At 33.8% G+C, this 17,566-nt stretch overlaps 2 protein-coding genes across 8 annotated transcripts in view; one reads left to right on the top strand and one right to left on the bottom strand.

Annotated features, from left to right (window-relative positions):
- Nucleotides 1–1,003: 1,003 nt before the first annotated feature.
- On the top strand, nt 1,004–6,530 carry Clec4e (C-type lectin domain family 4 member E). The gene is made up of 6 exons (XM_015506582.2): nt 1,004–1,219; nt 2,066–2,158; nt 2,790–2,879; nt 3,838–3,989; nt 4,616–4,731; nt 5,777–6,530. The coding sequence occupies exons 1-6, from the start codon at nt 1,183–1,185 to the stop codon at nt 5,931–5,933; spliced, it is 645 nt and encodes a 214-aa protein (XP_015362068.1). The 5' UTR covers nt 1,004–1,182; the 3' UTR covers nt 5,934–6,530.
- Nucleotides 6,531–11,738: 5,208 nt separating this feature from the next.
- The window catches only part of Clec4d (C-type lectin domain family 4 member D), an 11,068-nt gene continuing 5,240 nt past the window's right edge, over nt 11,739–17,566 (bottom strand). Inside the window, exons 3-6 of one of the 7 annotated variants that reach the window (XM_048787830.1) lie at nt 16,852–16,953; nt 15,985–16,133; nt 14,426–14,486; nt 11,739–13,428 (exon numbers count right to left, since the gene is read on the bottom strand). In XM_048787830.1, the coding sequence (XP_048643787.1) occupies nt 13,184–13,428; nt 14,426–14,486; nt 15,985–16,133; nt 16,852–16,953 (557 nt within the window). In that variant the 3' untranslated portion in view covers nt 11,739–13,183. Of the gene's footprint in view, nt 13,429–14,425; nt 14,542–15,984; nt 16,137–16,851; nt 16,954–17,566 lie in introns of all 7 variants that reach the window. The other 6 variants (XM_048787831.1, XM_048787829.1, XM_015506587.2 and 3 more) reach the window with 6 other exon arrangements.

The raw sequence follows: 17,566 nt of genomic DNA on the forward strand, positions 1-17,566 counted from the left end.
ACAACACTTATCAAGTAGAGACAGGGTTATTTTGGCACGGTTCTGAAGGTTCAAGTCCAACATTGGACAGCCACACACATGGTTTGGATCTCAGGTGAGAATGACATATTGTGCCAGGAGGTGCCACTATTCCCTTTAGGATATATCCCAGTGATCTAAGAACCTCCTACTAGGCCTCATTTCTTAAAGGTCCAAAGCACCTACCTATAGCACCACCCCGGGGACCAAGCCTTTACATTATAGACCTCTGGAGAACACTCATAAACCATAGCAATTTGCATATATAATTTTAGAATGTTTTAAAAAAAAAATATATATATATATATATATATATATAATGAAGAATTCAAAGTAAATTTCCCAACCTATTGAAATAATACAAAGTCCCTGTGGGACAAAAGACATTTTCTAATACATGGAACATCTGCATCATCAAATGTGGGGATTACCAACTCATGTGTATTATACTTCTGCTTCTTTGCACTTGGGAAATTTTAAGACAATGGAGACCAATGTTGCATGAGGTTGATCAGCTAAGGTGGGTCTGTGAAATAGACCATTGTTAACATTGGATAAAAGGGATGCAAATACTCAGCACTACCATCTTAAGAGGAAGGAAGTAAAATGATAAAAGATGGAAAAAGATTCTCATTGCTAAATCATAAATACACCCACTATATGCCCAGCTCTCTGCTAAATGTGTGAGATTTGGAGTCCAAGCCTTCTTTTTCAGTTATCAAATGTGTGGGTGATACAGATGAAAATTGAAATTTTGAATGCAAAGATGGACACCACAGTGTCAAGGGAAAATTGGGAATGAGTTTGGTGTTGAAGAAAATGAGACTTTTTCCACCTAAAGAAACAACTTTTTTTAGGTTTTTTTGCATTTTATGTCAGTCAGCCTACATGTGTTGCTGCTTAGTGCTTTGTCATTTCCTCATTTTGTTATTTCCTGGAGTGAGGAAAATAGACGAGTTGTACAGTAAACTCCCTTAACCTTATGCAAGAAGGGAAATCCTGAGTTAAATGCACAGTCACCAAATAAGCTAATCTATGTCTACTAGTGTTGAACTATCTAAAAGGAAATAAAGTGTTGATCGTTCATGATTCATTTTCCCTGGAATCTTACAAACCGAACACTCCTGGACCCACAAACTGTGAAGGGAGAGAGAAAGAAAAAGAATGAATTCATCCAAATCATCTGCACTACAATGCACAGGTAAACTTGCAACTCTTTCATTTCTTCCTTAGATATTTTATTGGAAAAGGAGATAAATATGGTGAGTGGCAGGACAATAGAAAAGTACTCAGTAGAATTAAGAAAAAAAATAGGAATGAGAAGAGGAAAAAAGGAGGTTTAATGAGACAGACAGAGAGAGAGAATAAAGAGAAAGAAAGAGAGAGATTGAGATTGATTAGAAGACTATATGTCATACTGGAAGCTTGTTGACTTGAATGCAAAGAGAGCTTCCAGACTACTATTTCTCCTTTTCTTTGATGCCCTGAGTCACTTCACTTCTGTGGAACTCACTTTCCTTGTCCTTAAAATATATATTAGGAAGAGGGGGAAGCTAATACAGGATTGTCAATGCTTTATCTGATTAATTTACAGCAAACTTGATAAATGAGACACTGAAGAGAAAGGAGAGACAAGAAAAGCAGAAGGGATAAAAGGGAGAGAAACAAAAAGAGCCTTATAAATATGAAAGTACTTTTTTAACTGGAAGAACTAGAAGGAAAAAAATTGTATAACTGAGTTCATGAGTCAAAGTCTTAAAATTAGTGATGGATTACTCAAAGTGGGGTCCTCATACCAGCAGCATCTGCAACCCCTGAAAACTTGTTGGTTCCAAATGAGCTCCTCCAAATTGCTAACTCTGGGGGTAAGGCTCAGCTATCTGTTTTAGCAAGCCCAGCAGGTGATTTTGCTGCATGCTGACACTTGAGAATTTCACAATACAAACAATGCGAGTGGAAAGAAACGAGAAAAAATAAGACTCTCTTAAATCTCTGTTGTTATCTTGTCCCAGGAAGATTGACTGTGTTTGAGTCTGCCTTTCTACAGAGAGAAGATTCTTCTCTTCCCAGGCATTCTTATGGACTGTGGCCAGTGCCTCCATCCTGCTTCTCAGTGCCTGTTTTATCACCAGATGTATCGGTGGGTTCTGAAGGTCAAGATTAATCCAATTCTCCACAATAATATTAAGAGTAAACTCTTCCTTGCTGCCTCTGGCTTTTCTTCTCCTGAAACATGTATTCTATTTTGTTTTTTTTTTCCTCTTAATCTCCGGGATATTCCTCAAGCCAGAAACCCCCAACTACTAGAGGACCATTACCCGATTTCAGTGATCTCTGGCACAGTTTTCACCTCCCTGTTGCTAGCGCCCTCCCATTGTACCCTTATCATTAATGTACTCTTCTCTGTGAGACAATAACCTGGAGCTTGGATTCACTGGTCAGGAACAGATGTAAAAACAAATTACTTTTTTGTAAGAATGGGTTGAGAAGTTAAACTTGGAATAAGAGGAAATGCAAACATGTTTGGTTTTTCTAGGTCTTTGGGTCTGAAATAAAGTGTACTCATCTTCAAAAGTCAGGAAAACTATGAAATATGAAACTGTCTTCTCCTTTTTAGGAAGTGAATCCCAGTGCCTCTGTAGATGGAATGAAAAGTAAATAGGATATAAACATCATAATAATTATTGCCACTTTTGTTATGAACACTAAACTGAGAAAAAATATAAATAACAACAAAAAAATGAGCATTAACTGGGCCCTTTTTCTTACAGTGACATATCACAGCTTTCAAATTTGTGATGAGAAAAAGTTCCGACCACATGAGAATTTACGGGAGCTCTCCTGCAATAATGATGGTTCAGGTATAACAGGCCCCACTGTTGAATATCAAAATTTATAAATCTACACTTTATGGCTTCTAGACTGATTTTGGAATAAGAAAATTATCATTGGATAAGATCCTGTTTTTTAAAACAAAATGTGAAATCCTGTCTATACTATAAAAGAATGTTGAGGAAATGGTCAGGATAGAGGACAAAACTTTGGAAATGTAATTAGCGTTGAGACAGAAAATTTCAGAGACATTTGAGAAAAGCTTAGAATAAATTTGAGGATATGTCTGAACAGTAAATCTGTAAACAGAAAGTGTATAATATTTTCTTTTTCATTCACCTGTATCCAAAATAAGGTAAAAGAAAAAAAAGAGTACAGAGTAGAGAATTTGGTAGTACCTCAGAAATAAACTGCAAACGCCTGTGTATCTTGTCTTGCTACAAGTCTTAGAAAAATGCTACATGATACTGGGAAATGGACTTTCTTCTTTGAGTTATAATTTCCTCACCATTAAATTGAGAGATTTTGATGGTTTTTTAAAAGAAACTTCAAAGGCTAAAATTGTATTATTCTTAGAAATTTTGCCCGTCTTTATGCCTTGGTTGAGAATACACTTTTAGGTAGCAAAAGAGACACTTGCTTAGGAGTCACCCAGGAAAAAATACATAGCTTGCATTTTCTGCCCTTAATAGTCTAAGAACAAACGAAAGGGTTCTATACCAATTGCATGACTTAAATAGATGGCATGTATTGTTGTATTTACTAGCACTGACATCTAGAAAATAAAGATATGTTCAAAAGACACGAGAAATGTTGTTTATATATTTACTGATACTGGAACTATCTAAAGTCTTAGTAAGATGTGGGGAATGAACAAGGATTTCTGAGGCTTCTGTTATCAATGCTGGTTTCCATAGGATCAGAATAAATGTTACGTTTTCTTACTCAGTTCATTTGAGGCACTAACTGAAATTTCTCTTCTCCCAGGATCAGTTAAGAATTGCTGTCCATTGAACTGGAAACATTTTCAATCTAGCTGCTATTTCTTTTCTACAAATACCATGTCCTGGTTATCAAGTTCAAGGAACTGCTCAGGCATGGGAGCTCACCTGGTGGTTATCAACACACAGGAGGAACAGGTAATTGTAGTATAGGCTCCTCCAGTGTTGATGTAGTATTCTCCACATAATCCATCCTTTTCCCATACATGGACCAATGTTTGACCCAAACTACAATTTGTTAAACAAACATAATTCAATGCATGCTGCTTCTAATACTTCTAATATTTGTTTTAATTTATCTTCATTACTAGATGAACCTAACAAAAAGGTGATTTCCTTGTGGAGTTACACTATTATTTAGGGGAAAGAAAATTGGGAATTAATTTTAGAATAATCCTTTTGTTTATGAACATATCATATGAGAGAAGAAAGGCAACTACTGTCCATTATTTTTAAATTATGATTACAAATGTTTTGTGCTATAGATAGACAAGAGATTTGACTATCTATAAAAGTAGATAAACTTTGAATTAATTGTTGAAATTCTCCTGTTGATTGTTACCTTTTCAGTTTCATTTTAGTGAGTATTTTACTACAATAAAAAATTAGAAGGTAATCCTTGATGATATTATGATTTCAGATTCATTGATCTATCATTTCTTGTCTTGATCCTACTTTACCTCTTTCAATTGCAATTACTTGCAACATCTCTTCTGAAGTGAAATAGCTGATTTTCTCTTTTTTTGATTTTATACCTTCCATAGGAATTCCTTTACCACGCAAAACCTAAAAAGAGAGAGTTTTTTATTGGATTGACAGACCAAGTAGTTGAGGGTGAGTGGCAATGGGTGGATGGCACACCTTTCACAAAGTCACTGAGGTAAGTACCTTCCTGTAGGAAAATAACCACATTACCCACAGTCCTAAAGTTAGACCACTGTTGAGGGGCATTCTCAAAACATTTTTGTTATTGTTGATACTTGAAGAACATTCAGGTTGTATTAGATTCTGAAAGAGGAAAACTCGTACAGAAGAGAGAAAAGAGGCACAATCTCTTACTTCTCCCATTTCCTGGGACTGTCTCAAGAATCAAGGAGAAATGATCAATGAAAATAGGAAGAAGATTAGAATGAAATATGTGCTCATTGAAGTTGCAAAAGAAAGAATAGAATAAAGTTTTATGCCCCAAAACTAGATAAATGAAAAAAAAATAATGTTTTGAGAAAGCATGTAAAACTTTTTAAAATGGTTTCCCATTTACAATGTGAAAGTGGGAACCCTTTGATAATGTCCCTTTTCTCCTTAATAACTATATTGAATTTTTAGAACCCAGTACTTAAGTTTTTCTCTCATTCGTTATTTCATTTTACCTAAATTACCCCTTTCGGAGAGACATCAATGTACTTAGTCTTCATCTAGCATTTAGGGAAGCTAAAGGTCAAAGAATTAAATGTCTTACTCAGCTAATAAACTGCAGTTTTAAGAATACAACCCAGAGGCTCGAATTCTCTAGAGAAGTTGCTTCATTACAGCACTGTAAAATTTAAGGGTGTACCTAAGTTAATACATACTCTGAGTTAGAATAAAGAGAACCAACTTTAACATATGGTAAGAATGCAAAGGAAATAAATACATTAGATAATCAAGCCTCCCCATAATTTCTCCTTATGGGTCTAAAACCATGAAGAGGCATGACAGAATAGAAAGTCTAAAGAATCCAGTTCAGTTTTAAAACCCACAAATTCTAAGATTTGGACAAATGGTCTTGCTTTTCTGAGATTCCTTTTTTTCCCCAACAAAATAAAGATAATAATTTCTACATCACAAAATTATTGTAAATAACACAAATGTGGTTTTCCTTATGTATTAGGTAACTTTATTTCCTCTTGCTGGGATTTAAAATCTCCCATGTTGGTCTTTTTCAGCTTCTGGGATGCAGGAGAGCCTAACAATTTAATTACACTGGAGGACTGTGCCACCATCAGGGACTCTTCAAATGCAAGGCAAAATTGGAATGATATACCCTGTTTCTACAACATGTTTAGGATTTGTGAAATGACAGAAATAAATGCTGCAAACTAAGACAAATATTTAAGAACTGTATGCATGACTTAAACATATAAATGATAAGGAACAAGAACATGAACATATCATAGCCCAACAAGAGAAAATATTCATTGCATACCATAAGGACTTCATAAGTATTCATTACTCAGATATAAATAAAACAAGTGTTTTTCAATGTTATAATTTATGATGCTGACTGAAGTACATTCTCCTCCATGTTAGTTCCTACTCTCAGAATTTTCAAAGCAATCCACTAGTCATGAGAAGCAAGGAACTCTCCTTTTGATACACTCACATCATTGGTATTTATATGAAAGTACAGGGACATAGAGCAAGTACAGAGTAAAACAAAGAAGATTTTGGAAAATTCCTTTGAATGATTGCCTGGTTGTCCCTTTCTAGCTCCTGAAAAGCCTGTCTTTTCTCATGTTGTTTTTCATCTCCTGTCCAAACATACATCTTCTCTATGTTTTCCTGTATAATAACTAAGATGCATCTTCAAGTCATGAGATTAAATATATGTTGATTTCTCTGTTCCTCTGACTAAACATTTCTGATGACTCCTATGTCATGTAAAGCTTTTATTAAATAAATCTATATGATTTCATTTTATTAATTTATCTTCTGTATTGGGGACATCAGCCATGGATGTTGTGATTCATAAGGTGAAAAATTATTCATTTTTCTCCTATACAAAGAAATCATACAACATGATACTTTTTCAATATTAAATTTAATTTTATTTTTATTAAGTGAAAAATTAAAAATGTAAAGGTTCTAGAACTTCAAAAAATGTATGTTTTGTAGATTACCATATAAAACTTTTTCCTAAAATGTTGCTCTGTCTGGACTGGGGTGTAGCTCAGAAGCAGAGCTCTTGCCTAGCATGTAAAAGGTCTGGGTGGCAACTTATAAAAATAAGTTGCTCCGAAGTAAAGAAAAATTATAAAGAATCATGTAAAGTGTTCTTACTCTTGTATTTACTCTTTACAGTCCCTTTCCCTTTCTTGATGATGCAGTCTGATAATCATTCATTAGGTGGAGCAGGATCTTTTATATATGTATTTATGAGTACAAGTCTTGCAATAAAGTTTAAAATTTTCTCCACAATCATGAAACTCATCTGGAAAAATAAGAGACCCAGAATAAAGCAATTCTTAGCAGGAAGAGTGAAACATGTGGTATATATCTATATCAGACCTTAAACTATACTACAGAGCAATAGTAACAAAAACAGCATGGTATTGGCACCAAAACAGAGTGGTAGAGCAATGGTATAGAATAGAGGACACAGAGGCTAACCCACAAAATTACAATTATCTTATATTAGACAAAGGTGCCAAAAGCATGAACTGGAGAAAAGTTAGCATCTTCAACAAATGGTGCTGGGAAAACTAGAAATCCGTATGCAACAAAATGAGATTAAATCCCTATCTCTCACCATGCACAAAAGTTAATGCAAAATGGATCGAAGATCTAGGAATTAAACCAGAGACTCTGCATCTAATAGAAGAAAAAGTAGGCCCTAATCTTTACCACGTGGGCTAGGCCCCAACTTCCTTAATAAGATGCCTATAGCATAAGAATTAAAACCAAGAATCAATAAATGGGATGGATTCAAACTAAAAAGTTTTTTCTTAGGAAAAGAAACAATCTGTGAGGTGAACAGAGAGCCTACATCCTGAATGTAGATTTTTACCCCTCACACATCAGATAGAGCACTAATCTCTAGGGTATATAAAGAACTCAACAAGCTAAGCACCAAAACAAACAAACAAACAAACAAACAAACAAATAATCCAATCAATACATGAGCCAAGGACCTAAACAGACACTTCTCAGAAGAGGATATACAATCAATCAACAAATATATGAAAAAATGCTCATCATCTCTAGCAATTAGAGAAATGCAAATCAAAACTACTCTAAGATACCATCTCACTCCAGTCAGAATGGCAGCTATTATGAAGACAAACAACAAGTGTTGGCGAGGATGTGGGGAAAAAGGTACACTCATACATTGCTGGTGGGACTGCAAATTGGTTCAGCCAATTTGGAAAGCAGTATGGAGATTCCTTGGAAATCTGGGAATGGAACCACCATTTGACCCAGCTATTCCTCTTCTCGGACTATACCCAAAGGACCTAAAAGCAGCATACTACAGGGACACAGCCACATTAATGTTTACAGCAGCACAATTCATAATAAGTAAACTGTGGAGCCAACATAGATGTCCTTCAGTGGATGAATGGATAAAAAAATGTGGCATTTATACACAATGGAATATTATTCACCAATAAAAAGCACAAAATCATGGCACTTTTAAGTAAATGGATGGAGTTGGAGAAGATAATGCTAAGTGAAGTTAGCCAATCCCAAAAAATCAAATGCCGAATGTTTTCTCTGATATAAGGGGGGTGACTCAAAGTGGGGTAGGGAGGGAGAGCATGGGAGGAAGATTATTTCTAGATAGGGAAGTGAGGTGGGGAAGGGAGGGGGAAGAGGAATAGCAAGGATGGGGGAATGTGATGATCATCATTATACAAAATATATGTATGAAGATTTGAATTTGGTGTCAATATACCTTATATACAAACAGAGATATGAAACATTGTGGTATATATCTGTATTAAGATTTGTGATGCAAAAGAAAATTACATGTATAATGGCAAAAAAAAAAAAAAGAAAAAAGGGCTGGGGTTGTGGCTCAGCAGTAGAGTGCTCACCTAGAGTGTGCGCCCCTGGGTTCAATCCTCAGCACCATGTAAAAGTAAATAAGTAAAAACAAAAGTGTACAAGTAAAAGAAAAAATATTTAAATTTTTTTTTCTCCAAAAAACTTGAACACATTTTGTCAAGTTTATTCCACTGTATATTTTTGTTGGTATTTTAAGCATAATTTTTATTTGAAAATATTTTTATATTTTATAGAGTATTGTATTGTCAATCTTTATATATTCATAATTTAGCCAGAAATATTTCTAAATTCCCCTATTTTTTAACATTTGGCCATATGGTCCCTGATATTTTCTATGTAGATGTTTATACTCTCCATATAACTGAGCTAATAGTTCATTGGTCATTAGCCACAGGAGGCTATTGAGTATTATCCTAATTGAGGTATACTAGAAATATAAAATACACACCAGATTTTTGAGAACTTAACGTGAAAAAACAACTATAGCACTAATAATTTTATATTGATTACATGATAAAAAGATAATCATGGATATCATTTGAATATGTTAATTTAAATAGAATAAGTTATTTGAATTAATCTCACCTCTTTCTTTTTATTGTTTTATATGAATTAAACATATATGGTTCATATTTTGGGCTTCCAGTATGTTTCCTTTAGACAGTTTTGGTATAGAAATAATGAGAATTTTACTTTTTGCCTAGAGTTTTATTTTTATAATAAGATAGCTAAGATAACCAAGACTTTATTGCATAAAAGCTGCTATTGTGAGCACTTTACTTTGCTCTTGTTTTCTCTGATATAATACACTAATATTTTATATATTTTAAATATAATAATATTTATTATATTTTACAAAGAAAGCTTCTAATGGTTAACACTGAGAAGAAAAGTTGCTACAGATTTAGTGTAGGCACCCTTTAGAATATTCCTTTTTTTCCTTATTTGTTAAAAAGTTGAAACTAAGTGGTTTATTGATTTTATTAGATGATACTTGCTATCTTTTAAATATGGTTTGACCATGTCCTCTGAAGTTGCATGTGCTGCAAACTTGGCCTCCAGAGTGGCAATGTAAGAAGTGGTGGAACCTTGAATAAGTGGGGCCTGAAGGAAAGTAATTAGGCCAGTTGAGAGCACTGCCCTTGGAAGGGACTAATGTAGTTTTCATGAAACCCAAGTGAGCTCCTGTGAGAGTAGGTTGTTATAGAAAGGGTGGGAATAGCCCCTGTATCCTTCTTGCTTCCTGTCTCTTGATGTGACTGCTGTTTCCCTCTCACATGCCCTCCCACCATGATGCCACCCTCTGTATTGTGATCTAGCCTGAATGCTTCCACCAAAAAGTAAACTGATAGAGTTAGCTGACTCAGGTTCTCAGCATCCAAACTATGAGCTGAATTAACCTCTTTTCTTTATACATTTCCAAGCCTCTTGTATTTTGGTAGAGCAACCGAAAATGGACTATGACAATGCTCAAGCACCTCTTTTCCAAAATAGTTGCAAGGACTGGAGGTGGAGCTATGGAACAGCGTTTGCCTAGCATGCATAAAGCTGTGGGGTCAATCTCAAGAACCACAAAATAAATAATAAATACTGACGTGACTAATTACATTATCAGATTTTCAAATTATCCACATAAATATTTTTTATTAGTTTCTATTAACTGCACACTAGATAATGCAAAGATAATGAAACTGGTTCTCATGGAATAGATGATTCTTTCCATCAAAACACCACACATGTGTTTTAAAAAACAAATTCTTCTGCAAGGGTTGTAATTAAAAATAGCTGTCTTCTTCTGACTTCTGATTCCTAAATCAGAGGAGAAACTACATTCAACTCTTTAGATGTTTCTTTATCTATTGAGTTCCAGGTTTCTGATCTCAATAGCTTCTAAATATAGTTTGTATTACAACTCTTTGGTTTCTTTTTAAATTTTTGATTAGTTTCTATTAACTGCACACTAGTGAACAAGACTATCTCCTTCTCTTTCTGTTTCATATGTGTACAATGTCTATTCTTTTACCACTATATGATCACTTATTTTTAAGTTTGTACTTAAATGTTAAGTATTCAACATTTACATTGTTGTGAATTTGAAAATATTATTCACAGCTGAATCATGTACTGGTATGTATTATATACATCTAATATTATCATGTACTCTTAAAGCATTCTGATTTTCACTGTGGTTAGTATTGTCATTATTTTTCATATTTATTTAGTTTTCTATGTACACATATAATCCATCTCTTAACTCTCCAGAACTGCACATCACCTCTCAATGCATTCAAACTTGTTCTGTAAGCCCCATATATTTGTAGATGGAAAATCCATGAAATATTTTCCCCATTTCCAGCTCTGAACTGGGACTGCTTTGTGGTTTGTTTTAGAGCTATCATCTTGTTGATTTTTTATTATATAAAGGAAATAATTTATAATTTTAAGATTACTTCCAATTATGATACAACCATACAATGAAATGCTATTCACTTATAAAAAACAAGGTAAAAACAATTTCCAAACCATTATTAAGTTTAAAAAAGATGTTTAGGAATATGTAAATATTGATTATATCAGTATAAAATATTGTGGACTACATATTAATATGTTCATATAGTATGCATATGTCTATATTTCATATAGCACATAGTTAGCTTATACAGTATACATATTTAACCCTTCATTTGTAGAATATATAGTTATATATTATGGAAATATATAAAAGAAACCGATAATCATATTTCCTCTGAAGGGGCATTGGGGGACTGAAGATTTATTTCATACTTTTATTTATGTGTTTCTTGTTTTTCCTCTTTAATACACATGTATATTTAAAAAATAAAAATAAAAACACTGCTTAAAATCTTTTGAGTGTTTCAAGCTTCTAGAACATTATAAAGTACTAAAATTTAGAGTTTATTTTTATTAAATTACTGTCAGTTATGTTTTAAAAAATTGTGAATAGGAGATGTGCTATGAGAATTGAAAACAGACCGAAAATGACTAAGGTTGGAAACAGAGAGATAGATCCAAAGGCCATGAGGCTTAGGGTGTAGTGATGGCATTGGAGGTGATGAAAGATGATTGGCATTTGGAGAAACACATTATACAGAGATAGACATAACTGAATAAATTATCACATTTTATTGACAACGGAATCTCTACCTATATACAGGTTTATATGAATTAATAATTGAAGAATTAACTGTACAAAGCCTAGTAGCATCTACATAAAATTACTATAACAGGCTTTGGGCTATGTAATTTAGTGTATATGGTAGACAGGATTAAAACTACTTAGTATCACTCCAATTAAAAGCATCAGTTTGAGATGCAGACACATAACACACACCACACACACACACACACACACACACACACACACACACATTGCACCCAATCCCCACATATAATCATACACCAACACTCCAAAATCAGAAAAATCAATAACAGTTTACAAAATAAATACTGTTTTTAAAAGAGTGGCATAGAAAATCTTTTAAAAAGTTATTACTTAAAATCTTTCAGTTGAGAGCCAGGAAACATTAGCTGATTAAAATTTTTAAGAAAGCACTGTATCTTATTAAAGTTGAATGGGACTGCCTCATAAGTGGTACTACATACATAACAATTTTAAGAGGTTAAAACAATGACTTCCTTTCTAGTTTGAACTGTAGCTTTATAGCTTAAAAATATTTTAACAATATAAATGAATGGGTTAAAATGTGACTCTTTCCTTCATGTGAAAATGAAGTTACCAATATAGTGGAACTCCAAATAATTAATAAATTTTAACTGTTAGCTAAGAGCCAAATTATCCCCAGTAACTTTCCTATAATTCCAAAGGGAATACATTTCATCTCTACTAAAGGATAGATCTAAGCCTTAGTAATGATTATCATGAGCAAGCAATACAAAGGTGAGCTTTTTATCTTCCCAAGGATCTTTTTCCTTCAATCCTATAGAATTGAAGGTGTTTGGTTCAAGTGGCCAATAATGGGATTTTCCACTAAAAATGATATTAAGTCAGTTTGATACATTCTGCTTTCAAAATTATTTAGAGTGGAGTAAGGAGGTTATTCATTGTTTTTCTACCTGTGCAGTACCATAATTTAGAACTGTTTTATACTATGGTTCTGGAAAATTTTCACTCACAAATGTCAGTTTAATGACATTACTTCAAAGTCTGAAAATGAAACATAAAACAATAAAAATATCACATAAATACTTCAAAGTCTGTGATACTTGGGTAAAAAAAATGATTCACCACTACCAGTTAAGAATTCTAAGATATAAGAATTAAAACAAGAGAAAAATGACAAAAAGATTGCATTATTCAAGTGATTCTGTTAGATATTTAATCAATGCATACCAAACAAAAAGTAATTACCTTGAGATAATATCAAGAAAGCAAAGATAATGAAACTGGTTCTCATGGAATAGATGATTCTTTCCATGAAAACACCACACAAAATCACATTATCTTGTACACACACACACACACACACACACACAACCTTGCATGAGTTGAACAAAAATAAATAAAGGCATTCTGACTGAAAAATGCTCTATGACTCCACGTTTTCTCTGTTTGAATGATGCTTTACATTCTGCCCTGCTTGATTTGGTTGTTCTTTTCCATCACAAGAATCACTTTGTAGGTTTCTAGTTGAATCCTGTTCCAGGTATCTTACAAATTCTACTTGTCTCAAAGTTACAAGGAAAATCATTCCAGGCCCATTTATCTTGGTCATTAACAATGACCACACAGTCTTCTTCCTGAAAGTTGTTAGGTTCATTCTCATGCCAGAATCTGAAAGAAGAAGAAACAGAGAGAGATATAGATGATATGGATTACAGATATAGTTATCAGGAGACCATGTCAGAGAAAATGTCCCTATTGAACATTTCAGAGCTGCACTGTGCAATGCAAGAGTTGCTATTTGATGTGACTCTTGAACACCTATTGAGCACTTGAAATGTGATCTCTCTGTATGAGATGTTTGTTATGTGCACACCTTACTTTGAAAACTTAGTACAAAAAGAAAGGGTTTAAACATCTTACTAATAGTTTTCTATTAATCACACATTGAAACAAGATTTGGATTATTGAGTTAAATATATTATTCATGATAATTAAAGCATTATTAAAATAAATTTTACTATTTCTTTTTACTTTATTCTTGTGATTGCTAAAACATTGTAATTGTACTTTGTGATTTTGTTTATATTAGACAATATTGGTTTCACAGAATAAAAACAGGTTATAATTCTCAATAATAATTTTTATCAGCAGGACATAGTGGCACACATGTAATGCCAAAGACTCAAGAAGATCACAATTATTCAAGTTCTGCCTTGGAAACTTAATAATACCCTGTCTCAATATCAAAAATAAAGGACTGGGAGTATATCTCAGTAGTATAATGTACTTGGATTCAATCCCCATACTGGAATTGAATCACGCACACACATACATACATATACAGTAGTATACTCTTAGCTGATAGTGAAGACATATATATCACATTATGTTGTTTATACAAATGTCAAGTTTAAGGACTATTTTCTCAAATAACTGTTAAGCTACCCATTCTTCCATCAATATTGAATAAATAAAAATACCAAAAATTTTGCTAAAGTCAGGATTATTCTGCAACTGGGTGTGGCCTACAGAGGCTACTTGATCCACACTGCTCTATTCTGAGTAAATATTTTACATTGGTGTATTCCACTCTACAATTAATTCTTCTTGCTACATCTTCTCACATTTGCCTATAAATTCCCTTAGCCCCAACCAATATACTCACGCCATGTGTGGATTAAATGGTGTCTGGTCCACCCAGTGCCATTGACCTTCCATATCCTCATCTGTAAGTCCCAGGAAATATGAAAATCGTCTATCCAAAAATTTAGTCATAAAGTTCTGCACACAAAATATAGATTTTTATAGATATATTTGAACTTAAGCCATAGCTGTTTTGTTGAGAAAGAGAAGTCAAATAGATTACTGGTTTAGTACAAAGATTTGATATCAGGTCTGTTTTCAAATCCTGCTTCTAACGATTTTAGTAAATACTTTTGTCTTACTGAATCCCCAGTTTTCTTATCTCCAAAAAGAACAACTTACTACTTCATAGAATTACTGTGTAGATTAAATGAGCTCATACTTGAAGCCCTCTTAATACCTGCTTAATAGCATTTTATTTGTAGAGGCTTTTGTTTCTAAAATTGCCTTTTTTAATTGTTTCTTTAAATTGCATTTATTTGAACAGCAGCAAGCCTATAGATGGAAAAGGCTTAGAGATAGAATCCTCAAGGAAACTATTGATTAAGAAAAAATAGAATCTGAGTCATAAATATATGAGGAAATAAGTTTCATCTTTGAAAAACTGAACTTACCCAAATATTTTTTTATTTGGAATTAGAACTATACATCTCAATTTTTTGTCTGTACTTTATCTTGAGAAGCTATAATCAATCCTGATTAATCACTCGTTTACCCACATACTCACCAAACATTTAATAAGTCTTATCCAGTGTGCCTACCTGGCTCTGCACAGAACACTAGAGATGCAAAGATGAGTATAGTAAGGCTCCAGCCCTCTCCCAAGTGGGAGTCAATGGAAGAGATGGTGTAGCAAACAGACATTTTAGTACACTAGAGTGAATGCTACGACCTCACTTGCAAATGAGTTACAACTGTACCTACAACTTAGAATTGGGATGGTGGAGTAGGGAAGGTCATCAGGGTCATTTTCTAGAAGAGATAATGCTTGAATAAAACCCAGAAAGATGAGAAGTTGACAATATAAAGAAAAATCGCTAATTTTCTAACATGTAAAAAATGTTTCATAGATAGATGTATATGTTACTATATAATTCCACATGTATGTAACGTTTCTATTATCAGAGAAATGGTAAAGTATATTGTAACATATGGTGGGCTTTACTATTAAAACCACAGTTTACCTGGGCGTAGTGGCCCATGCCTGTAATCACAGCGGCTCAGGAGACTGAGGCAGGAGGATCACGAATTCAAAGCCAGCCTTAACAAAAGCAAGATGCTAAGCAACTCAGTGAGACCCCGGTCTCTAAATAAAATACAGAATAGGGCTGGAGATGTGGCTCAGTGGTTGAGTGCTCATGAGTTCAGTTCAATCCCCAGTACCCCCAAAGAAGAAGAAAGGAGAAGGAGAAGGAAGGAGGGAGGGAAGGAAAGAAGAAAAAAATAAGATAAGAAGAAAAGGCCTACCAAGCATATGGAATAGATGAAGAAAAGATCCAGAGGTCTAGAAGAGCAGAAAATTTTTTTCCCTGAAAAGAGATTCAAAGCAGTAGAGAAACTGTGGTAGAGTTCCTGACAAACCTGCTCAGCTTCTGTGCTGATTGTCGCCAGATGGGCCCCCATCTCTGAACAGTTCCTTTCACTCTCAGCCCATGTTTTGTTGTCATTAAAAGGAATATAGCAGTTGGACTGGAAGCCTTTCCAGCCAATAGGACAGCAATTCCAGGTATCTCCTCAGGTGAAAATTGAAATGGAAATTAGATAATTTTTTTCATCTGTGACAAATTGCATAACTATTCTATGACTTAATATCCATTTAACATTTGTGTAAGTAATACCAGGATTACCACAATCATTATCTCCCATTTCCCACCCCCCCAGCAAAATTTCAAAAAAAAAAATAAATTCTAAATATCTTCTAAATAATAGTACCTGAAACCACATAATGTCAATGAGAAAATTGCAGAGTATTCTCTTCAAAAACAATGTCCCTATATCCATCTATTTACTTTCAAATATAAAGTGTTTCCTTAAAGTCTTTTGCAAGACATCTTATCAGAAGGAGTCAAAAGAAAATCTGTTAAAACTCAAGCATTTCTCCATTCTCTTAAATGAGACTGCAAATAAAAGATAAAAATATATCTCAGCTGAGCTATATAGTCTAAGAAGAATCTGTCCATATAATAAATTGGAATTAAATTCGTGTTATATATTGGATGTCAAAAATAGCCCATGAATGTGTTATTATATTTTTTCCAGTTATTCCACGGAGTGTAGTCATGAGAAATATTTTTCCCAGTTTACTTATATATTCACCTCTATGCTAGATTCTTCTTTATGTTATTTTACTCCTCCTTGGCTTACTGCTTATATTCTTTAAATCAAATTATGAATTTGAATAGAAATGAAAATAAGAAGACATTCGTTTATGCTCTCTGCTATCTATACCTTTTAGTCCTGATTCTTCTCTGATGCATGTTAGCTTCATATGATACTCTGGTAACTTGAACCTTTGCATTCCTCTCTTACGTAAAAAATTGTGATATGTCACTGTCAAGAAAGAAAAGTTTAGTTTCCTTTCTTTACATAACCAATTTTAATAGAAAAATTAAAGAAGTCTGAATTTTCTCTTACTCTAATAGTTAAAGCCAACACATTCTCTTTTTTTCCTATGCAGTTTCTTTGTGCCAGCAACAAGTGAATTGGTTGAAAGCAACTAGGAATGGAACCACCATTTGACCCAGCTGTTCCTTTCCTCGGTCTATACCCAAAGGACTTAAAAACAGCATACTATAGGGACACAGCCACATCAATGTATATAGCAGCACAATTCACAATAGCTAAACTATGGAACAAACCTAGATGCCCCTCTGTAGATGAACGGATTAAAAAATGTAGCATATATACACAATGGAATATTACTGAGCAACAAAAAAGAATAAAATCATGGCATTTGCAGGTAAATGGATGGCACTGAAGAAAGCAATGCTAAGTGAAGTTAGCCAATCCCCCCCAAAAAAACCCAAATACCAAATATTTTCTCTGATATAAAATGTTTTCTCTTACCCATAATGGGGTAGGGAGGGGAGCATGGGAGGAACAGACAAACTCTAGATAGGGCAGAGGGGTGGGAGGAGAAGGGCAGGGGTGGGAGGAGAAGGGC

Source organism: Marmota marmota, unplaced genomic scaffold, assembly GCF_001458135.2.
Source record: "Marmota marmota marmota unplaced genomic scaffold, marMar, whole genome shotgun sequence".
NCBI classification, from domain to species: Eukaryota; Metazoa; Chordata; class Mammalia; order Rodentia; family Sciuridae; genus Marmota; species Marmota marmota.

What these genes read in the sequence shown, in the direction of transcription:
- Clec4e (XM_015506582.2), top strand. Translation starts at nt 1,183, where the DNA reads ATGAATTCATCCAAATCATCTGCACTACAATGCACAG. An exon ending in TTTTATCACCAGATGTATCG is followed by an intron (nt 2,159 to 2,789) that starts GTGGGTTCTGAA and finishes TTTTTCTTACAG; the next exon opens with TGACATATCACAGCTTTCAA. An exon ending in CCTTTCACAAAGTCACTGAG is followed by an intron (nt 4,732 to 5,776) that starts GTAAGTACCTTC and finishes GGTCTTTTTCAG; the next exon opens with CTTCTGGGATGCAGGAGAGC.